Below are 15983 nucleotides of genomic sequence, written 5' to 3'. Positions count from 1 at the left end.
TCTGGCATCAACAAGGCATTTTCACCCACAGAACTGCCGCTCATGAGATATTTTCTCTTTTTCGGACCATTCTGTGTAAACCCTGGAGATGTGAAAATCCCAGTAGATCAGCAGTTTCTGAAATACTCAGACCAGCCCGTCTGGCACCAACAACCACGCCACGTTCAAAGTCACTTAAATCACCTTTCTTCTCCGTTCTGATGCTCGGTTTGAACTGCAGCAGATCGTCTACATGCCTAAATGCATTGAGTTGCTGCCATGTGATTGGCTGATTAGAAATTTGTGTTAACGAGCAGTCGGACAGGTGTACCTAATAAAGTGGCCGGTGAGCGTAGATCAGTAATTCTAACTGATAAAGAACAGATTGGAAACAAAGAGAGGAGGAGAGAAAAGAAGCCTGCAGGGTAAAGGAACAGAAGAGCTTCACCTGGACGAGCGAGTCATCAGGGATCAGTGTTAACGAAAGGCCGCAGTTCACAGACAGGTGAGGAAGCAACCTGGACTCAATTAACCTCTGCAGCACCTGACAGCTCGAGCCTCGCCGCAGCCGCTCTCGCTGCTTCACCTCCATTAAAAGGCGAACACGGTTGCTTAGTTTTTGGTGCTCGCTACTTTAAAATTTTAATTTGCTTTTTTTTTAGTTCATTTAAGAATGAATCCCAGAAGAAGCGCTGCCACGTAAAAACACATTAATCCACCAGAATCAGGTTTCTTCAGGATGGTTTCCAGGGATGCAGGAGTCAGCGTGTGTGAGCTCAACAGTCAGACTGTCCTGCTGTCACAGCTTCTGCTGTCAGCGCGACACCTCACACTGTTTGCTCTCGCAGTATCTGTGCGGTGTAACGTTAAATAAAGTAATGAGATCCAATTTAAAAATGCAAAAAAGGATTTTAAAAAGAAAACAGTCATCTGAATCAGTTTTAGGTCAGTAAATATCTATGTTGATCCTCCTGACTGTGGAGGGTGAAGTGCTGTTTGGTTGTTTGGGTGGTTAGCATCCATGGCTCAACTCCGTCTCCTAGCAGTTTTTTTTTTATTATACAACTCATTAGCATTCAGAATGACCCCGCGCTGACATCGCTGCCTGGATCGTGTTCAGAGCCACAGTTTGTTTGAGCGAATGAAACACTACGTTTACGTCCTGGGTTTGAGTCACAGGGAGGTGGTCTGGCAGTTGGTGGGTGTACAAAGTGCAGGACTCTGACCCAGAGTCCAGGGCTCGCATCCAGACTGTGGTTAATTTAGGCAACAAAAACACTTTGGAGTCGATTGATTGGAAGTCAAATGAAATACGTTGATAGAAACATACATTTAGTCTCAACTGAAGATGCACAAACACAAACTGCTTCAACGTAAAAGAACAAAAGATGATGTCATGCTGCCATCCACGTGTTTCATTGGCTGGTAGTGAGACCATGTGGACCAAAGATTTTGTTATTTCCTCAGAAATTCTATTTCTTGTGATCGAACTTGAGTTTGGTCCTAATGATGAATGGCAACTTTCTAATTTAACTGCGCTGACCCGACCATCGGGAGCAGTGTGGCCTTCAATGTCTTGCCCAAGAACTTCCATGTTCAACAGTGGACAGTCAGAGTTGGGGGGTCAAACTACCAACCCCTGTGACTAGAGGATGACCCACTGCACCTCCTGAGCTTCACCCTGAATGACGTGTTAAACAGGCTTCTCCGTCTCAGTTCGCCTTTACAGCCTCATCAAAATCACCACGTTTGTGCAGATTCAACACTGGTTGATTTCAAACTTTTAATGATGAATTAATTAATGGTTGTTTTTAAACCTGAATGAATTTCTGCTTGCAGAGGACGGTGCCCACAGGTCAGAACAGCCTGGTTCTGCAGCCCCTGCTGTCAGACACAGAGTACAAAGTCACCATCACTCCTGTTTACCCTGATGGAGACGGACCGGCGGCTTCTCGAATGGGACGAACGCGTAAGTGACGCTCAGCATTTGTCTTTTATATCATTGTCATCGTGTCAGACACACGGCTGTCACCCGGGAGACCGGGGTCAAAGGTGAAACCAAGAATAAACAAACAAACCTAAACAAACTGCAGCCGTTTCACAGCCCGAGCCGCGTGTGAGCGAGGCAGGAAGGCTTTGTGTGCCTCGGGTGTTTTTACACTGGACCTGATGCACGAGGAGCGTCTGTACGAGCCTCCGCGGCGTGCGACAAAGCGCCGCTGTTTGGCGCTCTGGGACTGAGAACAGGTCGTTCAGGAATCAGAGGAATAAAAAGACAAGAAACAATGTGCCGGTGCACAGCTACACACATCAGGTGTGTGTGTGTGCGTGTGTGTGTGTGTGTGTGTGTGTGTGTGTGACTCTAACCTCTGCCCAGCTCCTATGAGACTAAATTTTAGATGAAATGAAGATGAAAGGAATATTCCCCCCCCTCAGTGTCTGACTTAAACTAAACCCTGAAACAAACATGGTAACTTTTTCGCTGTTCGTCTTCTCGAGGACGTCTTGCGTCTCGTTAGCAGGACAGACGTTGCGGGACCGATGCCGGGGGGGGAGTGGAGGTGGACGGAGAGGGAGTCGTTCTTGTCACCAAAACAAATGAAAAGGATTAACTCGCGTGAAACTGGAAACCCACAGAGAAACGTGTGGGAGCACCTGTTAATTTAAGACCTCATTCTGCCGTCGTTTAACGGATGCAGCTAAAAAACAGCTTTCTTTAATGAGTAAATCCTCTGTTTGAATTCAGTTCAGATAGAAGCGAGACGCTGAGTGGTTTAGTCATTCAGAAGGAAATTAGAAATAAATGAAAGTCTGCAGGGAACGCTGCAGTCGAACCTTCGGTTTAGAGGAATAACTTGACATAAAATCTATCGTAATGTGTCTTACTGATTGTCAGGAAATCTAATTACAGCAGCCTTCCCCACTAAAACTTCTCGGTTCTTCTTCGCAGCGCCTCCATTAACTGCTGAATGTGTTTAAAGAGACGTTCTCATTGGAGGGGGGCTCTTTGCTCAGGTGTTTTCTGCTTCCACCCCTCCTGTGTCCCAGTGCAGCTCATTAACTCAAGTGGAGTTAAAGGAGATAGCAGCCTGTCTCACTGGCTCGATGTTCACCATCCGTTTTCTTTACTGCGGCGCTGCAGACAGACCTTTGGCGGGGAGGCGTTCTCTCCCCCCCATCGTTGGATGTGACTGAATGCTGCCGTGAGTGCACCAGCAGAGGCTAATGATTTTCTCTGCTGCCAAGTGCACGACAGAGCAAACGCTCGACTTTCAGCGAGGAGGAAACGTTAAATTCGAGTCGTTCATCTTTCCGCCCCGTCCCATCATGTCTCCCCGCGCGGCGCGTTACGCACATTAGCAGACGCTAACGACGTTCTCCAGTTCTAAACGATGGGGCCTCCGACGCCCGGTGATGATGAATGGCTCCTGTTAGCGAGTGAGGGATGAGATGATCGCCCGGGGAATGCAGAGAGGGGAGGTGATTGGGTTTTTCACAGCGAAGATGGACGACGTGACGGAGGGAGCTGCTGTAATCTGGGGATTTGAACCTATGAGGGATGGCGTGAACGCCGAGGGAGGCACGACGCGGAATGCAGAGAGGACGACAACCCGAAGATCGATAAAGTGACAGAAAAGGCAGAATGATATGAGAGTTTGATCCACCGAGGGACGGGGGGATCAGTGGGAGAGGTGTGGGGGGGAATACAGAGAGGACGACACACGCTCACTGACGCTGTTTGATCTTCACACCTTCAGCACATTGTTGCCTGTTTAATGTGGAGCAGCTGCTGTAAAAGCCCAAACAGCATTTTTAAAGATTTATTTTTTTAAACAATATATTTATTGAAGTTTTGTGCAGATATATCAAAGTTACACACACATATTTAACAGTAAACAAACAAATAAACAGACATCAGGTACATTCAAAAACAGCATCCATGAGGTGAAAGAAGAAATAGAAAAGAAAAACAAAGTGCAGCTCATGATTGTTCTCCTGTACTGGGAGTAGTTACGTTGTCCCAGTTTCGCTCAGCAAATTAGACAAATCTTTGTTCTTAATATACCAAATATAACCCCCCCACACACTTTCTGAAACATTTCTTGCTTATCTTTTAAAGTATATGTTATTTTTTCCAGTGGCAAACATAAAGACAATTCTTTGAACCACTGCCCGATGCTTGGTTTGCCGATCTTCTTCCACGACAGAGCTCTCACTCTCTCAGCTTGTAATATTCTTATATTTATGAAGAGCTTTTGACAGCTATCTGTGTTCAAACCTGTAGGATATAAGCCCAGAAGAAATAATTTAGGTTCCATATCTAACTCTATTGATAATATCTCCTGTAATACGGCTCTTACCTCTTCCCAAAATTCATTTACTTTGGTACAGGACCATAGACGATGAAACAACGTACCCTTATCTCCTCCGCATCTGTTGCATAAATCAGGTATCTGCATATTAAATTTATTAAGTTTTTCTGGTGTAAAGATTTCGGTTTTGATGGATTTGAATCTGTTGTTGGCTCAAAGAGAAGCTGAAGGTTTGTGTTGCAGGAGTGAAGATAGTCAGTGTGACAGCAGTGGAAGTGCAGTCTGGGGGGAAACTTTCAATCACAGAAACCCTAAAGAGGATTTGGATCTGAATGCTGATCGCTGAGGGAAACGACAGAGGCTTTAACGAACTGAGTAAAATGAGGGTGAAACATAAATTTTGCACCCAGAGGGTCACGTTCGTTTCGTGATTTTGTGTGCGTGTTTTGCAGAGGTAGAGACGGTAGAAAGATTAGAGCGGTGAAAAGGGACATTTAGCGTAATCTGAAGACCTGAAGCTGTCAGGGACGTGGAGGCCGCCGGATGCTGATTGGACGGAAATGAAAGGAGGGAAATAAATTGCACAGTTACAGAAGATGATGACACGATGGTGAAATGATTCAGAGGTTTGTCCCCACACGCTGCAGAGGCGTGTTTGTGTTTCCCTGCTTTCAGTCAGTTTCTTTGGTCCTTTAATATTGATTTATTGATTTGTTATTAGAAGTATTATTATTATTATTCCTCTGTTCGGCCATGGCACATGGTGATGATTCTGGACATCCTGAGCCTGAATATGGCTCTTTTTGCCAAATAGTCCCGGGAAGTATAATCCTCAGGAAGTAAAAGTCAGGTCGTTGTTCCCTCAGCACGTTTGTGTTTGCGTTGCTTTGGCATCTCAGCGTCTGTGAATATTGAGAAAAGTGGAATGGTAACAGTTTAGGATACGGCTGCAGAGTACTGTCTATCGTTTCAGCATCGACATCACGTCACGTTGCAGGATGAGCAACGTCAAGTGAGGCAAATGAACTCAAAAACGTCAACTTTTTTACAGCTCGATACAAAAGAATTGAACATTTTCCAGGAATGAAGTAGAGGAAAAGTGTCTCTGATGTAACATAGTTTAGTCTGATTTGAGGTTTCTTGGATCGCCTACAGGGAGTTTGCTCATTTCCCAGGTTGCTCTGCTGAAGGGGTGCACTTTAACTTCATCAACAGTCAGCGTCAATTTATCGAACAACCAGAAGCACGCTGGACGTGGAGCAGTCCAAGCTGGTTTCTGGAGGGGTGCCTGAGGGCTGTACCATGTGCGGTGGAAGCAGAAGGGGAACCTGAACTATTAAAATGATTGTTTTCTTGTATTTTTTTCATATAGCAGTTTATATTAGAGGTAAAAAATATTGCAGTGTCAGTTTTTTCCAGTATCGTGCAGCAGTAGAGCAGAAAGCGACAATTACAAGCTGCGTTTCCATTACAGTTGTTCGCAAAATAAAAGCGATATTTCTGAAATTTCGTCGAAGTTCGAATGTGACTTGCAGGTGTTTCCATTGAACAGTGTTTCTGCGAACCAGCTGAAATACTCGTAAGTTCTCGGACCTCCCGCGAGATGTGTGTGCGTGCTGTGCGTCGGTAAAACGTAACACAAAGCCCTATAATTACAAAGCACATGCTGAAGATGAAATAAAGAAATGAGCTGTTGACTTAGAGTGATCACTGATTTTAATGGCCTATTATTGATCACTTTGTTATTACACGAGGCTCCTCTGACAGCGTCAGCGCGCTCTGACAGCGTCGGCTCGCAGCAGCGGCGGAGCAGCAGCAGAATGCAGGACTGTGAATTACTGAAGTGTCCCTTGAACATATTTTCTATCAGCAGTTATGTGTAAAGATTAAAGTTAACGGCGTGCACGCGTGTCTCCCACAGAGCTGAGGTGCACACACTCATCACAAGTTCATCTCACGATTAATGAAAACGGAATGATTAGATTTTGCAAAGTGACACAGGACGAGATCACAGCTGTCGGATTGTCTTTAACAGATCAGCCAGCGTGACAGCTGGAACAGCTGGAGTGTTTTTGTCTGCTACTTATTGAGATCCAGAAAACATACAAACACGACAAAACTGACAACGTTATATTTGTCTGCATGCGGCCGGCCTGAAACGTAGAGTCCGCTGACCTCGGAGACGTGTAAATGCGAAAAAAGTGTTTCCATTACACTTTTGCGATACAACTAAATATCAACACGTCTGAAAAACCACCCCATGAGAGCGTAAAAAGGTTTTTGCGATATTTGAGAGGATTTTCGAAATGTAGGTGTTTCCATTACCGTTTTTTATTGCGATATTTAGGATTTGTGCATTTCTAGGGCCAATGGAAACGCAGCTACAGATGTGACGATTTACTTTGTGATGTTGTAAACTGTACGGTAATGCAGAGTTAGTGTTTCACTGAGTTAGTTCTTAAAGATGTTCTCGACTGTTGGAAACGCTCCTTTGGTCATTAACGGCCTGGACCTTAAATCTCCAGTTTCTCCTGACCACGAGGCCTGAAGGGTGAAAACATACCGGCAGGAGTGGCAGAGAGAGCTCAGAGGATGAAAGTAATTTTCTCAGGACCAGCGAAGACACAGAAAAGACAGATAGCACAGCAGCAGAGACAGGTGTGACGTGCGGATGCGAACATGCGAGGATGCAGACGGAGAGGTGGGAGTGTGGCCGAGCATCGAGAGGATGATTGGCTTTTTGGAAGGTGAAGAGGGAAAATGAGGCAGAAGAGGCGGTAATGTGGAGGTTTCAGCTCGTTAAACGGCGAGAGGGATGGATACTCAGGGAGGAATGATGGAACATGGAGAGAATGATTGGAGGTTTTTAGCATTTTAAATGTGCAACAGAACGAGCAGCAGAATCACTCGGGGATTTAGACCTGAACAGGTCTCTGGTTTCCCATTAGGCAGGGGGATCTTCAGAGGATTTGAGTCTATCGTGGCTCAGGAGGAACAGGACGGACTGCGCAGAGGTTACAGATGTGTGTGGGTGCACAGATGGGTTGAAAATCACACGTTCCTCGAAGAAAGAAACTTTCTAATCCTGCCATTATTTCCATTTTCCAAACTTCTGTCCCGCGTTCATCCCAGTGACGACTCCTCCGGGTTCAGTGTCTCTCCGGCAGACGGATTCAGTTCCACACTGCACCATCAAACGGTCTCACATGTGCCACTGTGCTGACTGCTGAAATTTTATTAAGTGTTATCAAGCTCTCATCCTTCTCTGGCTCTTCCTCGTTATCTTCCTCTTGCCGACGTGGTTCCTTTTGGCTTTTCTCCCTCTGCTCCGTGATGACAGTTTCCTTTAATGAAGCGCTTTTTTAATCATTCTGACATGCAGAGAATTAGACTTTCACAATAAAATTTTATTCATAGATTTGCTTTCATTCAGGTTGATTTACCTTAGCCCTCCTGTTGTCTTCGGGTCAATTTTGACCCGTTTTCGAGTGTTTGCATATCATTACTATGGTTTTCTCTGATATAATTGCTTGAAAATGACATGGATGGTTCCACACTATGCTCTTTGCAAGTAAAATTAATTATGACTATATTCTTTCAATTATGTGTGTTTTATTAAAATTTATACCATCTCCCGGTCAAATTTGACCCGGCCACAATAAGTGGTATAATGGATCATACTATTGTGCTTTCCAGTACAATAAACACATACACACACACACACACACATTTATACTTCATGCTTTATAAACAGTCAAACCACACCGGGTCAGGTGTGACTATTTGCTGCCATTAAAAAATTTTACATTATTTCAAAACAGTGTCCTGACTGAACTTTGACATGTGCCAGTCTGTGATAATACATCAGTTTATGTGCCTCAGATCATAACCATGGTCAAAATAATCAGAATTTCTGTTTTTTTTAATCAAAAATGAAGTGTAATTTTTTATAAATTACATCTATTATATCAAACATTACAAAAATAAGAGTAAAATGTATGTTGATGTGTTGGAAACAAGTTGACTAAAAAGGTTCAACACAGAATTTGATGATTATTTTATACTTCGTGCTTTAAAAGCAGTCAAATCAGACCGAGTCAATTTTGACACACACTGTGTAAACACAGTGCAGGATTCACACGGATCAAATCCATTTAAAAACTCGAGTGCTGTCTTAATGTTTGTTCGTTTTTCCTCTTTTTCTTCGGCCCCTCAGTTCCCCTCTCGGCTCCCAGGAACCTGCGGGTATCGGAGGAATGGTACAACCGCTTCAGGATCAGCTGGGATGCTCCACCTTCACCCACAATGGGCTACAGAGTCGTCTACCAGCCTGTGTCCGGTGATTTACACACACATGCGCTCACACACACCAACTTTGTGGTGTCATTTAAATGAGTTCAAACACTATTTGTATTCCTATTCGTAATATTTAATGTGCTGTCAGTAATGATGCACGATAACTGTTTTTTAAAACCGATACTGATAACTTTCAGCTCCTAAAGGCCGATACCGATAACACACACATATACCTATCATCAATACCACAAACAAAACCCAAAACAGCGGCGCACAGTGAGAGGCGGTTGCTACGCAACGTACGTGTTTACTTTCAGAGCCGCTGCGCAGTGAGAGATGTGACAGACGAGTAGGCTCATTTTAAATCAATAAAATGTGTTTTAATCACTATTTTATGTCACATTATTGAATGCTTTAGTAGTGAGCCGTGTTCTAAGCGGGATAACGTATAGTGAGACGGTTCCTATGGAGAAATAAACCCCACCGCTTCGCGTCGGGCTTCTATGTCATCCTGAAGAAAGATACATGATCCCTTACTTAGACTCATCTATGTAAACAGACTGAAGAAGGGCAGTCCATAGTAAGTCAAGCACCATCACGTCCATGATTAAATCTTCAATAACCTCAGCCCGTGGGTCATCTTTGGCAAATTTCTTGGATTTTTCGAAAGCCTCGCCGCCGTGTGTCAGTCCCGGTGGCTTCTTTGCGGCTGGCTTGCTAACGCTAGCGTCTTTAGCAGGCCGGCCGTCCTCATACGCTTTCCAAACTCCGCCAAAGCGGTGGTTATGTTTCAGGTGGCTGACCATTTGTTACGAATAAACAGTGAACTGTCTTCTTCTGAAACTTTGAAGAAGTCTGAACTCTGTTTTCATAAGCACGCTGTGCCGCATGTTGCATTCACGGTGTAACGTACATTCCCCCATTCCCTCGTTTGGTAGTCGTTCTTTCTGCCTTTTTAAGTTCATGTTTCTATTTTTTATGTGTAACATGTGTAAAAATGCTGCGAATGTTAATTCAAGTCAGCAACTAACAAAATTATGACCGAGTTATCGAGTTGTTTTCTGGCATGAGAGGGTATTCTTGATTTTTCCCAGTGACAAAGAGTTTTTCTGATTATGCCAACGTCACATGAACGCAGCATTCACTGCAGGCCATTCGGGTCTCATAGTGGGAGCGAGGCTGACAAAAACATATGTTATCTGGGCTGTTTGTCATGATATTGGACTTATCGGAATGACGTCATAATTTCCTGTTATCGGCCCGATAACTATCGTGCACCCCTACCTAAATATAATACGAATGAACCCAAACAACAAATTGCAAACCTAAAACCGAAGTGTTGTCTAACCGCGCTGCGGTCTGCAGGGTTTTTTCTTCCATCCTTTCCGGCTGACTGGAATTGAAGCTAATGAGGATCTCAGAAGCTGCTCCTCTGTGCTCCTTCCATCCACTGACCGTTTGCTCCTCCTTAACGTGTCACCTCAATTATCCCGCCCCTCCGCAGCCCCCGGACCGGCTCTGGAGACCTTCGTCGGCGAGGACGTGAACACCATGCTGATCGTCAACCTGCTGAGCGGGACGGAGTACAGCGTGAAGGTCATCGCGTCCTACACCACGGGATCCAGCGAGGCCCTTTCAGGGAGGGCCAAGTCCTGTAAGTCCGTCCTCCGTGCCTTTAGTTTGAGGCTGGAACGTGCTGATCACACATTTGGGCCCCAGCTGAATATAAATCCACAATAAAAGAACCAATAAACAAAAGCTGCAGCATGTTTCCAAGTTATCTACCAACTTTAAAATGTTTTTATTTTGTTGTTGTGAATCAACGTGAATCGTACGATTCTGTTTCTATCAAATCATTTTCATGACACAAAATAAAAAAATAATAATGTAAAATAATAATAATATACAAAAATGTAATGTGACACTACATTTCCTTTTCCGTGAAGTAACTGTATGTTTGATTGCAGGATAATAAATCCAGCGTTAGTTTATCCCAAACCTCATTAGTCCAGTTATATTTAGCTAAAACTCCGTATTTGTGTCTGTTCGAATGCTTGAAATTGTTTTAACCACAGTTAAATGACTAATTTGCACATCTCAGCTCATTTGCATGAACTCCAAACAGCATCATAGCTCTTTTTTTTCCCAGCTGTTGAATGCTCATTTTAACCCTTATTTGAAAAAGATTATTATTGTCTCGACCTCCATGACAGCAGCAGCTGCAGTCGGAGAGAAACTTGCACAAACTGCAAAATGTCTTTTAAATTTTGAAGACTTTTTTTCAGACACTTTAGCTGTTAACACCTTCGTGCTCATTCAATGCTAATTAGAGGACAGAGAGTTGTGACCACGCGAGCAGATTTCAGCTGCGCCGCAGTTCTGCTCAGAACGATGGATTGGACTGATTTCATTGGCACGGTTCACCATAAACTGTTCTGTTACCATCATCTAATTTCACTTTAACCAAAATAAATCAGGATACATTAGGTAAATGTTGCTTCTCTTGATGCCAGCGGAGTGAAATGCTTTAACACATGATAAAACATTCCTTCAGCAGGGAAACACATGACATTAACGTCGTGATGAACCCTCATCGGACCGACTGACTGCTCTCAGATCACCTCGTCAGTAACTTAAAGGATAACTTTTGTTTTTTACAACCTGGACCTTATTTGTAGCATTAAATACGACCATTTACTCCCCCAGACAACTTTGGTGGCATTTGGAGTCGTTTTGAAGAAATTAGCCCCAGAGGAGCGGCGCGTATATCCGTATAATGCGAGTACTCGGGGCATCCATGCGCAGCCTCTATATAACGCATAATCTGCAGAAACTCGTTCATATTCCAATATTTAGTTCTGATATGCTGGTGCTATTCCCCTCTGAGCCCGTGGTGGCATGTTATCAACATCCGGCGTCTGTAGACAACTACCTCTGACGTGGATGATGTCATTACTGAACGCCGCGCGCTGCGAGCAGCCAGCCACAACACGGCTGACTCTGCGGCGGTCGGCCACGAATACGCAATAACGAACCATAGCTGTGCCAAACTACAGCTAAACTAGCCGACCGCCGGCTCAGAGGGGAATAGCACCAGCATATCAGAACTAAATATTGGAATATGAACGAGTTTCTGCAGATTATGCGTTATATAGAGGCTGCGCATGGATGCCCCGAGTACTCGCATTATACGGATATACGCGCCGCTCCTCTGGGGCTAATTTCTTCAAAACGACTCCAAATGCCACCAAAGTTGTCTGGGTGAGTAAATGGTCGTATTTAATGCTACAAATAAGGTCCAGGTTGGAAAAAACGAAAGTTATCCTTTAATTGTTCTGTTGGCATTTTCCAAACCTGATCATTTCCGTAGTGTGTAATCAATCTTCTCTGTCACCTCCACCTGTTTGAATAAACGTGAATAAAACAATCTCCTCTCATGTAATCGGAGAAGCAGCCGGATGCCTGCAGACATCTCCACATGTCACACCTTTCATGGCAACCTCACCTAATTACACCCGACCCTGGAACGAACTGTAGATACAATAGATGTCAGTTATCTCACTGGAGATGTGGACCCTCCCCGAGGCTCTCTGAGTGTCTGGCCCGGTTCGATCAATCACTGGATCTCCCTCCTCTGCATGATAATGAACCACCTCACCGCAGGCCGGCCTCTTGGTGAAATAGCCCTTTTTGAATCTGAAAGGTCTCTGGTTTTGATCACCATGACAGCCAAAGCAACCAACAAAAAAACACGTGTCCTCTTGAAGTGTCCTTGAGCGGGACACTGAACCTCACCCCTTTCATCCGGCCTCGTTCCTCTCTGGGTGAGAGCTCTCACTGCGAGTATCAGCTGAATGTCCCAACATGAAGCTTTAAGTTGATCGCACGTCGCTTTGCATCGCAGCCGCAGCTTCCTTCGCCTGCATGATAATTAAGCTCTTCTTGGTTGATTTGAAGGACGAGTTTGGGGAGGGGGGGCAAAGAAAAAGAGGCGAGAAGAAGGGGAATAAACCTGAAGAAGATGGGCAAAGTAAGAAGAGAGATGGAGAGATGGGTGGAGTTGTAAGAGAGAGTTTAATGATATGAGGCCAGTGGGATCCCAGGAGGTGGATGGAGCGTCTGTCATATTACTCAGCAGCATGTTAATGAAGCCAATGGACCAAAAAGAGATGAGTGGACTGATGCGTCAATGTCACACACCAGCACAACTTCCGCAGTTGCTGAGGACAAAAAGGAGACCAACTCTCCTGTGATACCTTTTCACCGAGCGTTTGGTTGAAATAATCGACAACTTCACAGATAGCAAACGATAATAATGATAATAAACTTAAATTTTATAGCACCTTTCATGCAAGAAATGCAGCTCCAAGTGCTTCACAACAATGAAATCACATTGATAATGTTGCAATGTTAGCATTGTAGCTCGGTCCAAGCCCATTAAGGGCTTTGCCGACAAGGAGGAGGACCTTAAAATCAGTTCTGAATGCTACAGGAAGCCAGTGCAGAGCAGCTAAAACTAATGTGCTCCCTCCTCTTGGTTCTGGTTTTTAGCAGAGCTGAAATGATGAGGCATGAATCAGTTTGAAAGGTGCTATACAAATAAAGTTTTTTATCGTTATTATTATTATTGGACATGGGGCCAGTGAGATAGTAAAGGCCACCACGTTATACATGTTCGATGGCCTGTCACAGGACTCAAGTCACCAAACGCATCAGTGAGAGGACCTCATCAGTTTGTCTCAGAAGACGTTTCGTCTCTCATCCGAGCAGGCTTCATCAGTTCATGCGCACCAGACTAGATAGGACAGCTCTAGTCCAATGCAATGATGTTAGGTTCAAGTATTTATCCCCTGAGTGAGGCCAACCCCCATTAGTGTCCCATTGTTTTCATTGGGAGGCTCCTGGAGCCCAATGACAACAATGGGACACTAACGAGGCTAACGACTGTTGTTGACATCCAAGGGTTGCACCCCACCCCGCCTTAATGGGGGATCGTTTGCCTCACAATAGAGTGATACCGTTCTTGTTTTTGGGGGTTGGTCTCACTCAGGGGATAAATACTTGAACCTAACACCATTTCATTAGACTAGAGCTGTCCTATCTAGTCTGGTTGCGTACGAACTGATGAAGCCTGCTCGAATGAGAGGCGAAACGTCTTCTAAGACAAACTGACGAGGTCCAGTTGCGAACGATTGAATGCCCTAAAGCTTACAATGACCTGGATGAATGAGAATATTCACAGGCATCAGTGAGAGGATATGGGTCAATAGTTGTGCTTGTCAAGGAGCTCTAACTTGGCAAGAGGTGGTTTGACGCAACAGATGCCAAAAAAGAGGCTTTTTGCTGATTTTTTTTTTTTTTTACAGTCCATAGTTCCATTTTACTCACAGTTACCGTCATATTTTCTCTCCCGCTGTCTGCAGTATGCTGCTCAGATGATCCATTAAGAATCCCTTCGTGTCCTCTAATTAAATCATATTATGCAGAGACACATTATGCATTTATCCACAGAGTCCAAAACAATGCAAATGAGATATTTGGCTCCACTGGAAAATGTCCTGTTTAGTCAGAGTGAATGTAAAATATACTGTGATGCACGAGGCCATTACCAACTCACAGGAACATGGAAGCTAATGTCTCAGAACAAGTGATGCTTTCAAAAGTGCACACTTGCCATTCGCATTAATGAAGTGTGTGTGTGTCTGGTGTGTGTGTGTGTTTGTGTGTGTGTGCATAGGCCTCAGTCGTATGAGTCAGTGAAGTTACATTTCTCTGTCTGTAAATAACTCACATGTACATTTTTAACTGTCATCTGGAAGCACGATGGCGTGCGGTTCCTCGGATCTGAGCGCAGAGCGGCCTTATTATTACAGCAGCATGGTTAGACGAGTGCTCACAACTCTTGAATGCATGTTTTTAGAGTTCAGAACGAGTTTGCTTTTACATCTCAATGCAGTTTTTGACAGTGTTTCAGTCATAAAAGGAAGTGGAGTCAGGGGGAAATTATATGGGATGTCATAGGCTGCAAGACAAAGTCAAAGAGACCCCCGGACAAACGGCGCCGCACAGCCGACAGCCAATAAACAGGCTGCAGTTGAATCCCTCTGAGTGTTCGTGCACTGTCAATGTGCGTCCTCTAACAGTGTTTGTTTGTGCCACTGACAGACTCAGGTTGTTATAATAAGTGTCTGAAAACTTTGTGGAAAGGATCCCTGCAGAGAAACCTTCTATTTCAAGAGTGAGATCCTTTTTAGTTTAAGCAGAAACAGCTGCTGTATCGTTCCTGCCAAAGCCACCAGACTCCATTCACAGAAACAGTGATTTTATCATCGTAAAACACGCTTTAAACACTACAAAAACAAAATAAAACTAACCAAAACCTTTCCACTGTTCTAACAGCCATCACTAACTCTGAATTGGTTGAAATAGAGAAGGAAACACTGAAATTATTTTCACCGTACGTTGTGACCGCAGAGATTTAAAAATGTGGGACTTAAACAGATTGAGACGCACGTATTCACTGTTGAGACTAAATCCACTGCTCAGAGTCGACAGAGAATTCAAGAAGTGAATTCCAGAATAACTTTCTGCATGTCAACGTGTTTGTGAATGTTGTTAAAAATGCTTTAACATTCAGACTCAGTGCTTTTCGTGGAAAAACTCTTGATTAATGACGTGTCTCTTTGCCTCCTGCAGTGTACCTGGGGGTGACTAACCTGAGTGCATACCAGGCGCGGATGACTAGTTTGTGCGCCCAGTGGCAGCCGCACCGACACGCCAGCACCTACAGAGTGGCCATCGAGTCCCTGCTCAGTGAGTTCACACACACACAGAAACACGACCCCGAACATCTGGAGGTGTCCTTTATTTGCTTTGTCTGCATAACACACCCACCTTCCGAAGGTGTTCAGGTGAGGAGCAGTTTATCAGGAGGAGTTCAGGGTGGGATACCTGTAGTTATTCCTCCATATTACAGTATTGTAATTGGAACGACCAGTGACTGAACCTCCTGTGGTGCTAGAAAACCCTGAGAATAAATCCATACAGACCACCTGAAGTCTCGTTAATGGAACACACACCGCGTCCAGCTAATGCTGTGGCACGTCCCATTATGCTTGTTCAATGTTTAATATTGTAGGTTCTCTTCTGCATTAAAGATGCTGCTTGGCAGTGGCTGCATGCAGCATCTCTAATGGTAAATGGACTGCATGTATATAGCATGTCTTTAGTCTAACCGACCAATCAGAGCAGACATAAACCAGCAGTCACACACACACATTCATACACTGGTGGCTCAGGGTTTAGGGTTCACCACATGCAGGCAGCAGGGGCCGGAGATCGAACCACCGAGGTTCTGGTTTGTGCAGGTCGTTTGATGCTTGTAATCTTTGTGCT

The 15983-nt window shown here is 44.4% G+C and overlaps 1 protein-coding gene across 5 annotated transcripts in view; it reads left to right on the top strand.

The window, feature by feature from the left end:
• Positions 1-15983, top strand: part of LOC121620150 (collagen alpha-1(XIV) chain) — a 149505-nt gene that overhangs the window by 71781 nt on the left and 61741 nt on the right. For all 5 annotated transcript variants that reach the window (XM_041956114.1, XM_041956112.1, XM_041956111.1 and 2 more), the window contains 4 exons: positions 1819-1948; positions 8509-8631; positions 10093-10242; positions 15285-15401. In XM_041956114.1, the coding sequence (XP_041812048.1) occupies positions 1819-1948; positions 8509-8631; positions 10093-10242; positions 15285-15401 (520 nt within the window). The remainder of the gene's footprint in view (positions 1-1818; positions 1949-8508; positions 8632-10092; positions 10243-15284; positions 15402-15983) is intronic.

The sequence above is a fragment of the Chelmon rostratus genome, chromosome 16 (assembly GCF_017976325.1).
Source record: "Chelmon rostratus isolate fCheRos1 chromosome 16, fCheRos1.pri, whole genome shotgun sequence".
NCBI lineage: Eukaryota > Metazoa > Chordata > Actinopteri > Chaetodontiformes > Chaetodontidae > Chelmon > Chelmon rostratus.
The sequence above is the reverse complement of the archived record's forward strand: the minus strand, read 5'-3'. Positions and strand labels throughout refer to the sequence as shown.